Source organism: Pelecanus crispus, chromosome 11 (assembly GCF_030463565.1).
Source record: "Pelecanus crispus isolate bPelCri1 chromosome 11, bPelCri1.pri, whole genome shotgun sequence".
NCBI classification, from domain to species: domain Eukaryota; kingdom Metazoa; phylum Chordata; class Aves; order Pelecaniformes; family Pelecanidae; genus Pelecanus; species Pelecanus crispus.
The window spans coordinates 8805251-8823635 of NC_134653.1; the positions used below are offsets into that span (position 1 = coordinate 8805251).

At 38.4% G+C, this 18385-nt stretch overlaps 1 protein-coding gene across 1 annotated transcript; it reads right to left on the reverse strand.

Moving 5' to 3' along the window:
* Positions 1-17: 17 nt before the first annotated feature.
* On the reverse strand, positions 18-18007 carry EIF2AK1 (eukaryotic translation initiation factor 2 alpha kinase 1). The gene is made up of 15 exons (XM_075718921.1): positions 17911-18007; positions 16881-17039; positions 14920-15056; positions 14133-14164; positions 13582-13681; positions 12699-12779; positions 12175-12292; positions 10543-10594; positions 9461-9827; positions 8295-8406; positions 6562-6668; positions 1441-1561; positions 1241-1320; positions 629-862; positions 18-140 (listed from the first exon to the last, which is right to left on the reverse strand). Exons 1-15 carry the CDS (start codon positions 18005-18007, stop codon positions 18-20), a joined length of 1920 nt encoding a protein of 639 aa, XP_075575036.1.
* Positions 18008-18385: the final 378 nt, after the last annotated feature.

Genomic DNA, 18385 nt, shown 5'->3' on the forward strand with positions numbered 1-18385 from the left:
GTTAGTTCTTCCTGTACTTAAACAGGAGAACCTAGTCTCACACGTTCCTCTTGTTCTTCAGAAAGCAGTCTTACTTTCTCTCTCAGTCTCTCTATTTCTTCCTCTTGCTGTCTCACCTTCTGTTGTAGGTTAGAAATAACCTGAAAATGAGAGTCAGTTTACTTCATTTATAGACAGGCAAGGATAAAGCCTTATTAACCTATTTGAATTGTGTTCACAATCCACTACAGACATTCTGCAGCACCACAGCTATTCTGTGTATTTGATACTACAACTTAATCCACAAACAAAGCATGGCAAGGACAGGGTAAATGATAAAAAGATTCTGCAGACCTGATGAAAAGCTTCAGAAGCTTTTCTGACTTATAAAAATACCTCAAGCTATATGTAAATCAACTGTCCAGTCTTCATAAAGTTACCTATACTTAATGACCATTTACCTCATTTCACCAGAAACATTTATACAGTGGGTTAAATACTGTAATCAGGGGGAAAAAAGAAGTCTCAATCACACAATCCTCTTAAGTTAAAAACAAAACAAAAGCCCCCATAATACAGGCAGGGAAACAAAGGGCATTTTTTTATATTTCTTTATCCTGTTAAGGTTGAGGTTATTGGCATAACTTACATGTTCTGTGGTATGAAACAGTTCAGTTTCACGAAGCTGAGCAGCAGTTGGTCTTTCTGTAGATCTCTGACTGGTGAGGAGTTTAACGTACTTGGCTTGAGTAGGCCACTTTTTGTAGAAAGTATGAGGAATCTGGCCATTCCTTAAACATGTAAGAACTTCTGTTCTTTCCATTTCTGTTCCAAATGGTTGGAAGAGTTCTAGCAGGATAACACCCATGCTGTACATGTCTGACTGGTAATGGGATGAAGAAAAAGTTCTGGGATACCTGGTATTTTTAATTACTACTAGATGCCTTTTTCTCATCAAAATTTCATGATATGAAAAAGTTTCATGACAATGAAGTTTTATGATGATATGAAAAGTATTATGACACTACTAAAGGATCACAAATCCAAATCTATAGAGATTCTTCAAGATGATCTTAGAAGCGCAAATAATTTTTGCATTAGTAGTAAACTAGAAGGCAAAGCTGAAATCCACGTTTCAACAAAAACATTAGGAGTAACAGTAGGAGGAATATTTATGTATTCACCTACTGAAAGACTTGTTTTATTCCTATTTTCTATCATCATGTGTTAATAGGAAAAAAAAAAAAAAATTAGTCCTTACCTTGAAATCATAGTGAGATCCCTGCAATTGTTCTGGTGAGGCATAGAGGCAAGTCCCCACACCTGACGTATGCGTCAGTCCTTTATAAAGACAATTCAGACTTACTCAGCTAGTGCTACATTGTTACCATTTCACTTCAGAATTTAATATTTAATGGTTTAAATATCATAGAAACCCCACTTAAGCTTTTTTTCTCTTACCATTTATCCTTTCTGTCTTAAACCTCCGGTCTGCATTATCCCAAAGAAGGTCTTTGCAAGCTAATCCAAAGTCTCCTATTTTGACATGATGATCTGATCCATATAGAAAGATATTTCTGGGCTACAAAATAAGACAGTATAAAATCTAAAATATATCCATATAAAGAATTATGAAATTTCACCTGTTTCAAAGTCTATAAAATCCAGTGTTTCACAGGTGTAAGACAGTTATTTAACGCTTTCATTAGTGAGAGAGAAAAAAACGTCATAGCTGATACCAAATTACGTGTTAGCAACACCATTTGGGCAGAAAGACCACATATGAAGTATCCATGAAAAAAGAAGAAAAGCAAAACAGGAAAAACAAAGATTTAGTGGAAAGTACTTTTTTTTTTTTTTCAGCAGAAAATGGGAAAATTGCAGAACACTAATGTTAACAGGCAAGAACAGACAGCAAATTAGACCAACTGATGTAGCAGGAAGGAGGACTAAATATCATCTTTGGGCTAGACATAATGTAAAACAATATACACTTTTCTATATGATAAGCACAGCTACAACATGCTACTCTGTTCTGGGAAGTTGCTATGAAAAAACCCAAACTGATGAGAGACTTGAGTAGAGAGCACTGACTGGAAAAACTGAAATAGTTTTATCCATGTATTTTGGCTTTAGGGACACTAAGGAGGAGAAATGCTAGCATTATGTAACTAGAAAAAAAAAGACATACTTGCCAGATAAAAGAAAACATAATACAAAATTACTGTTTTTATTTAGTCTATAGCACAAGGTTTCTGAGCTTATGTATGTTTGGATGAGAAGTGAATGCACTATTGCTTAGTACAGGGTTTTTTTCCTACTAAATAGAAATTAGCACTAGCAAGAAAGCAAAGGCAACTTAAGCCTTTTTTTTCATTCTTAAACTTTTGCTAATTTTAGAGTACTCTCAAAATACTTTAAAATGTTACTTCAAAGCTATTCTAGAACCAGACATCCTGCAACATCTCAAAGGACGACGCTGTTCAAGTGTGAAATTCCAAATCCTCTACTTCTGATTATGGATTTTCATTACAAAAATCACAGTTCCCTCATTTATGAGTAAGTAGGCCTGCCTCTGTGTTTTCCTGTGGGCAGAGGAAATAAAATTCACACCGTGAAAAGCTATATGAAGTACGAACGGAAGATGACAGTAGCGCTGTTAAAGCTTTACGAGCTGATCATCCCGTCAGTGAAACAGCGAGTACTTGGAAGCACCCTTACACCTCATAGATCTGCTCTCCCTCCAAGTAACCATTTGATCAGGATTATGATTTGTGATTACAAACACTTCTAGATTAAGAAAATTACATTTTTTAAAAAATGAACAAAAGAGGGAAAGTCCCCGCATAGATAACTAGTTTAAAGACATAAAGGATGGGGATGAATGGTCAGCTTTCACAGTGAAGGGTGTTGTCAGCTGATTCTTGTCTGAATCTGTGCTGAGAACTAAACTGAACAACATATTTGTAAATGGGTAGAAAAGGGAGGGTGAATGGTGAGATGACAAAATTTGCTGGCAGTACTACATTATTCAGAGAAATCAAGATGAGATCTGAATACAAAGAACTGTGGAAGGATCTTGCAGGAAGTATAATGACAAAAGGAATTTGGTGCAAATAAACATGAAAATGTAAATTGAGGGGAAAAAAAATCCCAACTTTAACTATGTAACAACTAAGTTGACTGTTACAGCTTAAGAATGGTAACAGGCAGCTCTAAAAGTGCTCATAAACCAAATCGTACATCACCCATTATTGGGGGGGGGGGGGGGGAAGGGGGCAAAGAAGAAAACATTTGTGATACCATATGAATGAATACACTGCCATCTTGAGTACCGTCTGCAGTTCTGAGTCTCCTATCTCAAAAAGCACATAAGAGAACTGGAAAATTGTGCATAGATGGGTGACATGAATGATGAAAATTTGGAATGGCTTCTATTCAAGGAACCAGTAAATATAAAACACAAGACAAACTGTTAAATTTAAAACAGATCTATTAAATCACACATGGAATGGGAAAAGCAAGTACGAAACTCTATTCAGTATTTCTTCCAATAAATTAAATAGGTGATATCAAATTAAATTATTGGTGGCAACTCAAAACTAGGGCCATTCATCCCCACCACAGCACAGTTGAACTCTGCGGAGACATAGCTGCAGGATGGCTAATTAACACTCACATGAGTTTAAAAAAATGACAAATTCTAGAAATATCCATAAATGTCTATTAAGTAAGATGCTACATATAGTTCAAGCAATCACATAAATTTGTTTCACCCCAATGATACTATTCCTGACTTAATACAACATATGATGGAATCACATCTATTGATAATTTTGAATGTTAATTTTGTTTTACTTACTATAAACAGAAACCATAACCAAAAGTAGTATCTCTTGACTCAGACACACAACACTAATCATTGTTGAATATACTTCTTACGCTGCAAACAGCCCTGCAGAGAAGGACTTGGGGATACTGGTGGGTGAAAAATTAGATATGAGCAGCCAACGTGCGCTTGCAGCCCAGAAAGCCAACCGTATCCTGGGCTGCATCAAAAGAAGTGTGGCCAGCGGGTCGAAGGAGGAGATTCTTCCCTCTACTCCACTCTCATGAGACCCCACCTGGAGTACTGCGTCCAGCTCCAGAGTCCTCAGTACAGGAAAGATATGGACCTGTTGGAGTGGGTCCAGAGGAGGGCCATGAAAATGATCTGAGGGCAGGAACACCTGTCCTATGAAGGCAGGCTGAAAGAGTTGGGGTTGTTCAGCCTGGAAAACAGAAGGCTCCAGGGAGACCTTACCATGGCCTTTCAGTATATAATGGAGGCTTATAAAAAAAGACAAGACTTTTTACCAGGGCTGGTAGTGACAGGACAAGGGGCAACAGTCTTAAACTGAAAGAGGGTAGATTTAGATTGGATATAAAGAAGACATTTTTTTACAGTGAGGGTGGTGAGACACTGAAGAGGTTGCCCAGAGAAGCTGTGGATGCCCCATTACTGGAAGTGTTCAGGGTCAGGTTGGATGGGGCTTTGAGCAACCTGATCTAGTGAAAGATGTCCCTGCCCATGGCAGGGGGGGTTGGACTAGATGATCTTTAAAGGTCCCTTCCAACCCAAACCGTTCTATGACTTTATAGAGGCCCAAGCACTGCCAGATTATGTCTGTATGTACAGATGAGATGGAACTTCTGCTTGCTTACACTTCTTCTGTGAGCTTCACTGGCCTGAAGCTGAACCATGATGACTCATTTCTCATGCTATAAAACTAGGAAATAGAGGAACTGAAGGCATAACACCATCTTATGCATTCCTGCTGGGCACAAAGAAGCTGTGGTTAGCAAATATAAGTTAATGACCAAGCTTCTGTTAGGTCATGGCAACTCATAAAATTTGTTCTGACAACTGAAGTTTTGGGACCTGTTACTATGTTATACCCTACCAGTTCAGCAGTTTCAGTCTAAGTAATTTCACCTTAATAAAAACAAATTAACTTAAAACAATGTTTTATGTTACAGAAATAACAAGAGGCTACACAACACTTCAACTTCTCCTACTAAATTTGCCTAGTACTTATGGCTGGCACATCCATTTCAGACAAATTTCAGAGAAATCAGCCAACTTCACAGCATAATACAGAAAAGTGTCTCTATATCTTGCAAAATGTAAAACATCAGATAAATCCTGAAATGAGTAATTACAAATATGACGGTCTTCTATGTTTAGGCCAACAGTCTGATGGTGCCTTTCCACCTATATCCATTCTTTTTGAGTATTATCTTAACTTAAAGGACACCAACAAGTCTGGCTGGATGCCTCTTCATGTAGCTGCAGGATAACCAAGGACACCCACCTTGGACTTCTGTTCTCAGAATTTCAAATGCTGAAAGACTTTCTTACAACATTATCACAGAAATTACTGTCTCTCCAAGATATCTGCAAAACCACCATTAAAAGAATATATGGTGAAAACAACGAGCACTGGCTCAAAAAAAGGCTCCCAGTAACTGTATGGAATTCTTTATACAACTGCCAGGACTTCGGACAATAAGGCCATGACGATGCTAAACAGGAAAGCAAACTGAAAAACTGTTGACCCTGAAACAGTCAGCAGAAAAATTATAATTAATCCAGAACAAAGACTGTGTGTTTTCAAGTAGTTCCAAGTTTCCACATGTGGAGTTTTAATAATCAAGATGGTTTTTACACTAATTTTCTCATATAGCTACCATATCAGATGCAGAGAACCTCTGCAGGAAGGAGACTAGGAAAATACACATTCACTTCCTTGTTATTTGAGTCTATCAGGTTAAAGAGGAGCAGAGAGGAGCAAGATATATCTACCTATGCTTCACATTTAAGCCAACCAGTAAGTCAAAACTATTCTTATGATTAGAGTTCCAAAAAAACTTCACAGGAACATATAAAGGGCATCCTATTCTAATAATTCAAAGTGTTATTTAAGTCTGCTCTTCATTAATTTTAATAGGAATGAAACCAAAACTTTTCATTCAGTCACTAACATCACCTACAATTTCAGTCCCTTAGAGGAGACAGTAAGCATTTTGAAAGACAGCAATTATTTGCAACTAGAGGAATTTTATTTTTTTTAAAAAAGCAAGTAACCATAACTTGAACATCTTTTCAAAAGCTAACTGATATGCTGTTAGCAAACTGAGGTGTACTTGAGGGGCTTTGCTTATTTTTATAATTACCTAAATTAATATTTTTTAGGTAATTAGGTAATTTAGTTCCTGCCCTGGTTAAGGAAAGACCAAGACAAAACAAAACCAATCTGACCATCCCTGTTTAGGACAAGAAAATGGCTTCACAAGAGAGAAAACATTTCCAGAACTTAATCATAATTCACTTATAAGTCAATGTAATTGAGTACTATGCTTATAGTAAAGAAAGTATGGTACTGGTATAAGAGACGATAACGTATGTTTTCATATATGAACACAGCTAAATTCTTAAGAGCTCAGGTCATCTCAAATTTAACTATGAAGTTGCTTTCATTCTCCCATAATGTAAGTTATCTCTGTTTTCTTCAACCTCAAGTAATAATTCGATGAACTTACTTTAATGTCTCGATGCATCACTCCCATGCTGTGGATATAGCATACTCCTTCTAATAACTCTTGAAAAATTTTCATTGTCCAGCAGACATCCACAAGATCGTATGGACCTTAAAACAATTTAAAATCTAAATTATTTCAGCTAATTTTACTAAGTTATTTAAGTTTATGGTGGTATGTCTTGTTGAATTCTGCTTATTTATGATGTGGAAGAAATTTTTAACAGAATGAGCATAGTTTAAAAATAGAATTTCCCATACTTCTCCTAAGATAGTATTTTTGAAACAGCAAAAGTCACTAACCTCAAAATTCCAAAAAGGAAAGTTCAGGGGACATGAACATATGTCTGCCTGAAAAGATTCCTCCAAACCCCATCAGCTAGTTATTTGATTATGAATTTAACAAACTCTTTACTTCCATGCAGTGCTGTATTAGAATGAAAAATACAGTTCCAGATAAAATCATACTAATTTACATAATGACGTGTTTTCTGTATTGATTTGCACCCTTCCTTTTTGGATCCTAATCCTTCTGCTGTTGTTGTACCCTCTGAAATTCCCAAATCTCCTCTAGCTGTAGCTGTCCTAAATAAAAATTTACCATCTCATTGTTTTTACCGTTTCCCACATTATTGTTTTATTAAACTACATTGTCTTCCTACTCTAATGACCCAGATCTAACATGTCTGTTGCCACTTTGAACACTCACCATTTACTCCTTCTTGGGTTTCTGTTTCTTAATGTCTAACGTATAATAGCATTCACCTTTCCCCTCCTGTTGCTTGTGAAAATGTGTGAAAACGGTGTTTTGCAAGGTCAAATGCCCTAGTAATTCTGTCATTCCCTGACCAGGAATGTCATCTTTTAGTTTATGAAAGCTAAAAGACCATGATTACAGGAGAGATTACTGGAAGTCAGCTGATAGTTAGCTGGTAAACCTGACTCCATGACTGAAAACAGATTTATCTTAATAGTGATTAAAACTAAGATTAAACACTAATCATACAGTTTATGTCTTACAATCTGTTAAGCATATGCTTTTCTAATAGAACCACCCCAGAGAAAGAAACATGTCTCTAATGCTTTAAGAGCATTAGACTTGTTTTTCCAAATGTGAACAGTTATTGAAGACGACTTGGTATTAGGGCATGAGAACTCCTCTGGCCATTCAAGCAAAGTCAGTGTTAGATTCTTTAGACCAATGACAAATTAACCTGCGTAGGAGTTTTGATTGTTACGAACAAACTTAAAAGCTTTTAAGAATGTTGCAACCTGTCTGGAACAAAAGATGTATTTATATTTTCCACAGCAGATAAATTAGCCTCTGAAGAGCTCTATTTTGTAGCAGCAAGACTACTACCAAAGCAAAATTTCAATTATTTAAACAGCTTACTGAGAAAAAGCAGATTCTGTCAAAGAAAACCCTCCATTCCAAATAAGCAGTATTGCCCAGGCACAGATCTCTCCAGGTAACAACTATGCCTCAGGCATACTTTCATTCTTTTTTGAAGAGTTGTCTAAAACTCATAAACTTAAATCTTTTACCAACCTCTATCATACAAAGATTCAGTACTAGCTGCTATTTGATTAAGTGAATAAATAATGTAATGAAGAAGATCCATATTATAAGCTGCTGAAGTAAAGCATAAAATCAGGCAAGTGGACTTCCAATTAGGAAAAAAGAAATATTTGCTTTATAATGAATAAGTAATTTTTTAAGACAGTGATGAATCTTACTGGAAGTTTTCTCTGTTCTCTCACTGCATCTTTTATTACGGTCAACAATCCAATCCCACAAGGATATTTCACAGAGTTGCATTTGTATATGAAGCATCAAACAATACTCCACCTAACAAAAAAATAATGGTCCATGATTTTGCCACTGTAGTACGAACAGTATTTCCTTAGTTATTTTCTTTAAAGCTAGTAAAACCAAAATTTGTTTATTAAACTAAAAAAGAGTTAGATACCAAAATTAGATCAAATACAGTATTACTAATCTACTGCATTGAAGAAGCAGATGCAACAATGCTACCTAGTTTGGGGTTTGTTTTTTTTTTTTGCTTGTTCCTCAAATTTTAACAATTGTTTTATGATAAAAGCTAACAAAAGCCAGCTACATACCTTAATATGCAAACTAGAGTTTAAAAGCGTCTAGGCATACTGAACAGAGGTTCATTCTGGATCAAGAAAGTAGTGTAAATTAATATAAAATAGCAAAAATATCAACCTATTGATATGGAATTTCATTAACATAAACATATTCAGTTTCTGATAACGTACTAGTTCATATGATAACCTGGACAACTCAACAAACACCTATAAAATCTTGGATTTCTTGCAAGAAGGAACTCCAAATGATAACAGAAGCTTGAAGCATTCCAGAGCTGGCTGTGTTATACAAAACATTTCAGTGGTATGAATGCCAACAAAGTTTTAGAAGCATAGGCAGAGTGGTGATTCCATGCCCAAACCCGCTTCCCTCTTTTTCACATGTAACCCTACGCAGTATAGGCACCACATTACATACCTAGATACTTTCATCAATAGTATCTGAATTAGCTATCATTACTGAATGCTGAAGATTTCCAAGTTTGATGATTTTTTTTTTTTTTATGCAAGAGTAGTACTTTTTACTCATGTAGGTACTTTGAAAGAACCCAAGATGACTAACACATGGGAACTCCCTTGTATGTTGAGTTTTGCCAGCTCCTCTGGTCAGCTTCCTTGTAATGGTGTTACCCACTTAAGTAAAAATTGTCTACATTTTTGGCTCTAATCACAGTAATTTCATTTTTTAAGATTTATCATTATAAATCATTCCTCTGTCTACCAAATTCTACTGTACAAGCATCACTAAATTAGACAGCAGTTAAGTATATTTAAATGAGAATTGTATTTACCTCAAACTCTCCACAGAGAGCTACATCATTTTTGGTGCATTCTTCAGTGCAGGACATACTTCCAGTGCTAGCATCTTGATCCAGACTAGAATGAGGTCTCCATGCTGAATTTTTAACATCAGTTGATCTACTGCTAACACTACTTACAGAGTCTTCTTGTAATTCTATGGATAATTCATGTTTCTTTGGTTTCATACACTCTCTACTATTGCTGTTTGTAAAATCATTCCTTACATTCATATCCTGCACTGATTCACTACCCAGATTTCTAAGACTGGTACTGTCACAGGACTTCTTTTCTTGTGAAGTAATGTCAGCAAAGATAATTGAACTACCACTTTCCACACTCCGAATGTGACAGCGCTCACTGAAAGTAGTAAAGGAGAGAAATCAAAATATGTACAGTTTTATACCATCTATTTGTGATACACCATTCTGAAAACTTTTTTTTTTTCCCCCACAATTGCAAACTGCATTCCAGAGTACGAGTTCAGCTGCTTCCCCATATAAAAGTTTAGGATTACATAACTGGCAGTGTAGGCTCCAGCCTTTTTACTACCTTCCCCCAGCAGGCATTTCTGATCCCTGACCCAGACAGCTCATAAATACATACAGTCCTAGGTCACAGCATTCCCTGGACAGAAGTATGGTGCATCTCCATTCCTTTAAACTTAGGAAGTATAACACTGTATTTCTCATAGGATTCCATCTCCTTATTGAAAGGGCTAATCAACACTTCTGAGAAACAGAAGGCCCCATCACTCTAAGAAGACTCCACAGTACTAATCAGTGTTGCTGATTGGCACAGAACTTCTGAAGTAAACTTGAAGGCCCATACTACATTCAGGCACTCAGAAACTGGGAGATCCAAAGAAGGGAGACGTATCCAGTAATATTCTTCAGCTTACGCAACAAGACGAGGAACAAATGACAAGGATAATTAGGACTTTTTTTGGTTATAATTTGGCAGCAAAAAGCACTTGTGCAATATATGCTGAATTCTGTACTCTTTTAACGTTACTTTAAAAGAAGCCTTATGTTAAAGCCAAATAAATGCTATCATTGAGATTTATAATACTTACTTGCTATTCTCTTGCTCCAAAGATGATGGCTGCAACTCCATTATTGTTTTATCTATGGGATGAAAAGATAAATATAGTATTTACAAAACAAAGCATGCATATATTTACTATAACATTTAAGCTACAGCATCTTACTGAATTTAACTTCATTACCTGTAGATATCTTTTTCTCTATCTGTGCTGCTGCAAAAGGTGCTTGTTATTCTCCTAAGAAGCAACCCTAATATGTTTTTCATTTTTCTTCAAATGAAAAGAAAATACATGTTGTATGAGGTCACTGAAAGGGTTGTACTGGGCTCTCTCAGATATTCACCTAGACTGCACCTTTAAGAAGTTAGCCTGTTCAAAATCAGGGCTTATAATGTATATGATAATACACAGAGAAGCAACTCCACAAGGCACCATCCTTTGTATCACGCTGCTGCTCTTTTGAAGACACTTGATATTTTGGAAATAATTTTCATTAAATTTGTGTATGTATGTGAAAAAGCATTTGTTTTAGCACACAGAGGCAAATATGAAACACCAATCTTGTAAGCCAAGGAAAACCATTAAGTGCCACAGGACCTACCTATAGATCTAGTCATGTACTTATATTATCGCCATTAAATACTTGTGAAGTACTCCTAGCACTAAAAAGTTGCATCCTTCAAGATCCTCAGTATCATCAGTTGAAAAGTCTTGTCTGTTTTACTATACTGTCAACTTCCTATGCATTTTCTTTTGTGCTTATAGCTGACTGGGCATCAAGTCACTGACTTGGAAAGCAATAAAGTCATATAGAGCATAAGCAAACCTCCCACTAAGAGAGGATCAAAAGATTTAACTGCTAAAGGCATTCCGGAAAAGGACAAGAAAGAAAGGGACCAATGGATTAGGGTTACAAAGGAACCAAAGTGTGGGAAGAGCCAAGAACAGAGAAACTGAAGAGAAAAAAAAGGGGGCAGAAAAAGGTGCAAAATGAATATAAAAGTAGATAAATTCTCAACAGTTACAGACAGTAGCTGATACCCAAAAAAACAGATTGCTCTGTCACTGCCGAACAATGAAACGCAATTCATCAAATATAAAAACTCGCCTGCGGAAAGCAAAATAAGAGGCAATCTTTCCCCTTCCCGCCCTCCCTTCAAGTATTTATTTCCAGGTTCTTTCAGTTTTTCTAAACTCTTTTCCGGATAGGAAGAGAAGCATAGCGGGAAATTTATCCTAGTTTTGCTACAACTCTGAGATTTCAAAACATGGTAGCAAATTTGTGAGCTTCTTCCTCCTATTCACGATTTCCCCCCAATATCTGAAGTGGCTCATCCCCAGTATTCATTCTTCTCCTTGTCAACTCACTACTTTTTGCGTTAAAAAGATTTTCATTGCATTCCACTGAACTTCACACAACTTTAAAATCCTCCTCATATATTACCAGAAGTGAAACTAATACTTCCACAGTTCCAAATTCATCATTAAGTAACAGATAAGTTATTAGGCAAGAGACTGAAGTGCACATAGGGACACGAAGACCTGGTGGTCACCTGTAGTTTGCTTTTTTTTGGTTGTTTTAAAGATGGGAAAAAAAATAGTTATTTTATCTCCTGCAAATAACAGTACAGAGGTTATAAGCAGGATGCAAGCAAGAACTACACAATATGCTGTACTTTCCTTTTGGGCGTACTGTTTGAACTTGTTCCATCCAAGCAGTGTGATAGCCTACAATATTAGGATGCTGCAGCCCAGCCAGCACTTTAACTTCTCGTAGCACCTAAAAAAGACCAAAAAGAAACAGTATGACTGTCCTTTATTCTGAGTGCTTAGTAAACCTGAAAGAAAACAAAAAGTAACAGTTTCTGAGAGAGAAAGAACAGATAAAATGATTACAGTAATGGAGAAAATTTGGAAGCTTTAAAACAAATTATGATTTTCACAGTTGCAGAGAGAATAAAATTCAAGTTAATAATACGCTTCTTTTAATGGACTTGAACACCTCTCATTCACTCTTTTCCTACTAGGTATTGATAGGGTCAAATCTTTAGAAACTCAGAATGCGTAAAAAAGTTATTAATGTTTTTGATGTTTTGGGAAACATTAACTGCATTACTAAATTAAATCAGAATCAGCTAGAGCAGACAAGGGGTTAAAATGGATATGAAACATAGGAAAAAGAATACCTTCATGCAATCTCTTCTTGTAGCCTTCTTAATGTTAATTTTTTTAATAGCATAGAACTGACCATCTAACTTGTTTCTGACCTGAAATCAATTGCAAGAGGATAAAATTAGATGACAATGTGTTTAGATTAATTAATTATGAAATCCTTTAGAACCAACTATTTTCTAAAAATTAATTCCTTCACAATTCAGATAACCTTTCACCCGTATCAGAGAATGAAACTGGGATTAGGCCCCAGCTGTCTAAGATAAGGATACTCTACTTTTGCCTTCTTTCAGGACTGCAACCACCACATCCAATCTTTGTGAAATACACAGCTTTACAGCTGTCTTTCCATCAATAAAAAGATGCTGACAGGTCCTGATAACTGCTTAAACAGGCCCCAATAAATCTGTGAGACCACAACTGTCATTTACATATACCACGTGGGGAACCTTAGGCTGGCCATACGTTACAAGTATTTAATACAATTCAGCGCTGGGTTGGACAGTTTACATTCATATTAAGGCTGCTTTTTTCCAGGCAGCCACAACTGGAACATTGGAGTGTGCAGACTAATCAGTTCCTGTGGCTGTTTTAAGTCAATATATTACAATGCTTCACACAAGAAAAAAGGAGTTTTCATTCACTTTAAAAGGGTCAAAATACACAAAGTAAAACATCTGATATATCCTGCCTCTGACAAACAGAAAACAGAAACCACAACTGAGCATCTTTTGAAATGAAATGCCAACGTCCTTCACATGTGCAGGTTTGCACCTGTTCTATCCGAAAATTAGTATTTTTGGTTTTCTGTTAGAAAAATAAACAAAACAGCAACTCTAAATTTCAAAGAAAAACTAGATAGAAACTGATCAGTTCTAAATAGAAGGTAAAGAATACCTTGTATACTTTACCATATCCTCCTTTTCCTAGCTGTGCAACCTCATCAAATTCATTCAAGTATCGTGAAGTCTGTGCTTCAAAGAGAACTTCGTTTTCCCTAATCAAAAAAGTTAGGCTGCATTAAACTAAATTACAACTTATAAGTATGGTATTGTATAGGCTACAGGTGTACACAATCTAGAAATATTATTTACATCGTGAAGAAGAAAATATTTTGATATTACCATCATGAATACTGAAAACCAGAAGGCTGCAACACTATGCACATGTGCTACAAATCCACACTGTGTTAACAGAAGTATTAAGATGATTTCTTTAAGTTTATGCCTGATTAATCTTGTTTTCCTGAATGGCGGCACTAACCATAAGAGTTGTACTGAAGAATGAATTTTCACCAGATCGTTTTCAGAGTTTGGAGAAATTTTCACCTTTTTTTTCTATGTTTCAGAGCCAAAATACAAAATGCAGTATTGATTAAATTCAGAGTGGAACACAGAACTTTAGGGAGGGAGTTAAGTTTAATATTTCTAAATGCTTTGAATACATACCCAATTGCATGAGAATCTCCATTATCAAGTTCCTGTGAAGCAACAAAATCCAACATAAAAACATGCCATACAGAATAACAGATCTACCATGCCATCGGCACAGACAGCTTAACCAAAATAGAAACTACAACTATGTTCTTAGAAGAAAATGAGGTTACTGATAGCCATTCACATTCTGCAGAGAGCTTCACCAAATTAAGTATCATTATCCCACCAGTAATCTGCTCGCAACTCTCTGTTGGCGAGATTACTGCTTTTTTAGAGTTCTGCTGGCAAACAGGATAAAACGAGGGCTCTAAAACATGCTTAAGACAAAATTAACTGGCTTAGTTCAAGCAGCGAGATAAGTAAAATGGTCTGATTCAGCCTGAAGCACATTATGCAGCATACAAATTATGCCCTCCACTAATATAAGTATGAGGGTGTTTACATAATCAACGGGAACAGTTAAAAGTTGAAAATGGGTGTCTGTCCATTGTCAAAAAAAGCTGTAGTAATACCTAAAACACCTTGCCTGTGCTTATAAAGATTTTTTTTAACTACTTTTTTTTTTTTTACTATTTAAGACGGAACAAAATATTGCTGGCTTCAAAAGCTTTGGTTTGCACCTATAGAACCAGAACATGCCATCCCAAACAGCTAAGGCAGAATGGGAATACCATTTTGTATAATTATTAAAAAGACCCAATCCAATATTAAAAGAACCCCCAAACAAAAGCTTCTTTGGATGCAATGATGTGTTAATTCCTTAATACAGAGGTTGCCAAAGAAATTTAACAAAGCTTACCCCATTAAGTATTTGTTGATTAGCTGCTTTCATTAGTTCAGTAATGGCTCTATTATGCTGCAGTCTTACGGTACTAAATTCATCACAGAAGGCAAAGGGGGAGAGCAACCCTGTTCTTGTGAAAGCCTGTCGAAGTACTGTACAAAGGAACAGAGAAAGGTCACATTAAATAAAGCCGGCCAATAAGACCATGTAAACAGTTGTTTTTTAAATGAGAAACTTTATTTGAAAGATAGTGCATCTGAAAAAATGAACAGTCACTCCTACTCTAATGCCTTTTCCCATACTCTTAGCAATAAAAACTCATTAAATCTGAACTAGAGCTGCTCTGTGGGAATCCCTTGGCATAATACAGTTATTTGCCATGCCCTTCATGGTCACAACTCCACCTCCTCTGCTTCCTTATCTCAGCAGATGAATTATACATACATCCACCCTTTCACTTACTTGTTACCCTTGAACTAATTTTGACCATTCAAGGCACGTTCACAATTATGAGGACATGTTTATAATCAAAAGTGGTAATGTCAAAGTTTCCTAATTCACATACAAACTCACACATTTGCGCACGTACTCATAGTAAAGAATGAAGTCACTCGCTTCCATCCCCCCCAAAGCACCACATCTTTCTCAGCTGGAATAAAACAACACTGTGGCAGACAAAAACCTAACAAATACTGGAGATGGGCGCAACTGTGAAGACAATACAAAAAAAAACACTTCGAAGTTTTAGGAGTTCCAAGGTCCTAAAACAAACTTGCTCGTAAGTTTCTTTGGTACCAGTATTTCTTTGGTACCAGTATTTAAAAAATCATCCTATTACTTTATCTTTTAAAGAAGATAAAATTTATTGAAAGTGAACCTATAAGAAATCAGGAATTTTGCTACACAAGCCTTATGGACACAGTTACGCACATAGAAAAGTGGGAAAACCCCACCCTTGCCAATAAGACTATACCAGCCAAAACCACAAAACAGATACGATTACTGCAGTATGATTTTCTTTTATTCATCAGGTTATTTCCACTTGGAAAACTGGTTTAAACTATACCAATGGAGGAATGCCATTTTCCATAGACATACACTGGGAAGCCAAGCAGCTACATACTTTGGAAGATGCCCAGGTTGGGTTTTTCTTTGTTCCTCTCCCAAAAGGAAGAAATTTGGTTGGGGTTTTTTTCCCCTGAATTTTTTTGTTTTGATAGAGATGATAGTGAGACCCAGGGCCAAACATCTACATCAGACTTCAAGAACGAAAAAATGACAGTTGTCTGCACTGTTGCTACTGAATGCTATAAATGGCTTCAATTTTATGTACCAGCAATAGATTAGATTTTATTTTCTACAATCATGTACAGTAAGGAGAAAAACCTTGGAGATCGTTTCTCAAATGCATTAAGTATGTGCCTAAACGAACAAAATACCTAAGATAAGTCACATACCAAAAAGACAGATTTAGAAAGAAGCACTTCACACCTAAAAATACAAGCTCCCCGAATTATATAAAAAGACTTTAGGGGAAAATAACAGACTTACAAAAGTATTTACTCTAATTTTCACAGACCATAGTTTTGAAAGATTTAGTGAAGACTATGCTACAGCTATTTCTTGATAAATGTTTTCATTAAATTCCTCTTCTACCTGTGTTTTCAGATCAGATTTAAAACTTAGACAATTTACCCTGCTACCCTTCTCATGATGCAACTCACATGATTTAGCTGGAACAGAACTGTCTGATCCGTGCATCGACAACAAGGTTCTGTTACTGTTTTCAAAAATAAGACAGGTCCTCATTCCCAAGTTGATTCAGGGTATTCATCCTCTTCTCAGAATTACTCTTGTCCCAGTGGTATGAGACCTACAGCTTTGTACTGATATTACACTGTAATTCTGCACAGAAGAATCTGGTATATATTGCAGTAAGGCAGTTTTAGAGACAGGAAAGAACTACTCTTACTAACTTCGGAACAAACACCTCGAATGAACGGGGTTGTGCGTGTACATGTGGCAGAGATGCTCCAGCAGCGACACAAGCAGCAGCTGGTTTTGGATGGTCGAAGTGAAATTCACAAACTTTTGCGACCCGTTCGCGACTCGCAGCTCCGCCGGCACATCCGATTCTGGAAAAGGACAGTCAGACGAACGAATTTAGGTCTCAGTATATGCCTATTTACCAAAACGTCAAAAGCACAGATGAACCCACACAGCTGCAACACAACCCCGGCTCACGAAAAGGCACCACACGAGCTGCCACTGAGTGAGAACCTTAAGATGCTAATTAGGAGCCTAATTATAATTAATTTTTATAAGTGCATACACTTATATAAGTGCTGAGGGGAGACCTTATCGCTCTCTACAACTCCCTGAAAGGAGGGTGTAGTGAGGTGGGTGTTGGGCTCTTCTCCCAAGTAACAGGTGATAGGACGAGACGAAATGGGCTCAAGCTGCGCCATGGGAGGTTTAGGTTGGAAATTAGGAAAAATTTCTTCACGGAAAGGGTAGTCAAGAGTTGGAACAGGCTGCCCAGAGAGGTGGTGGAGTCCCCATCCCTGGAGGTGTTCAAAAAACGGGTAGATGTGGCACTTTGGGACATGGTTTAGTCTAGTCTGCCCTTGACTGGTTTAGTGTGGACCTGGTAGTGTGGGTTAATGGTTGGACTGGATGATCTTAAAGGTCTTTTCCAACCTAAACTATGATTCTATGCACAAGGCGCTAACCGGGGAGGCCGAGGCGCTCCCCGAGGGGGGGGGGAGCTCCCGCAGCGGCCGGCGGGCAGGGCGCGCGCTGCCACGGGCCTGCCCGCGCTTGCATCACCCCCGGCTGCCGCTGCCTCGGGGCGGTGGGGAAGGAGGACGGCGGCGGTCCCACCCTCCCTCCCTGCCAACCGGGGGTTGCCGGGGGCCCCGCCGCCAGCCGCGGGAAGGGGCGGGGGACCTCCCTGCTCCCCCAGACCTCCCGGGGAGGACCGGGCTGCCCCCGCGCGCCGCTTACCGTCAAAGCGCGGCTCCGGGCTCTCCTCAGGAAACTCGATGGCGGGCGGCGGCGCGCGGGGCGCCGCGGCCCTCGGCGGGAACCCCCCCCGCCACATGCCGGGCGCTGGGGTCCCGGCCTTGGCTCCGGCCGGCGCCGCCTGCCCGCCTCCCTGTGGGCGGCCCCGGGGGCCGGGCCAGCGCTTATGGCCGCTCCGTGAGCGCAGGGCAATAAAACAGTAACTGGAGGAATAACTCGGAGAGGGGGCGAATACGGCCCTGAAGGCAGGGGCGGGCGGGCAGGCTACGGCCGAGGAAGGGGCTCGTACCGCAGCTTCGCGGCGGGCAGCCGAGGCGTCCCCTCACGCAGCGGCGCCGGCGGAGACCCCTTACCTCCGCGCGGGGCCGCGCCTCCCCGCATCGCCCGGCGGGGCCCCCAGGCCCGCGCCGCCCGCTCAGCCCCTCCGGAGCCCCCTCGTCGCGGCGCCCGCGGCCCC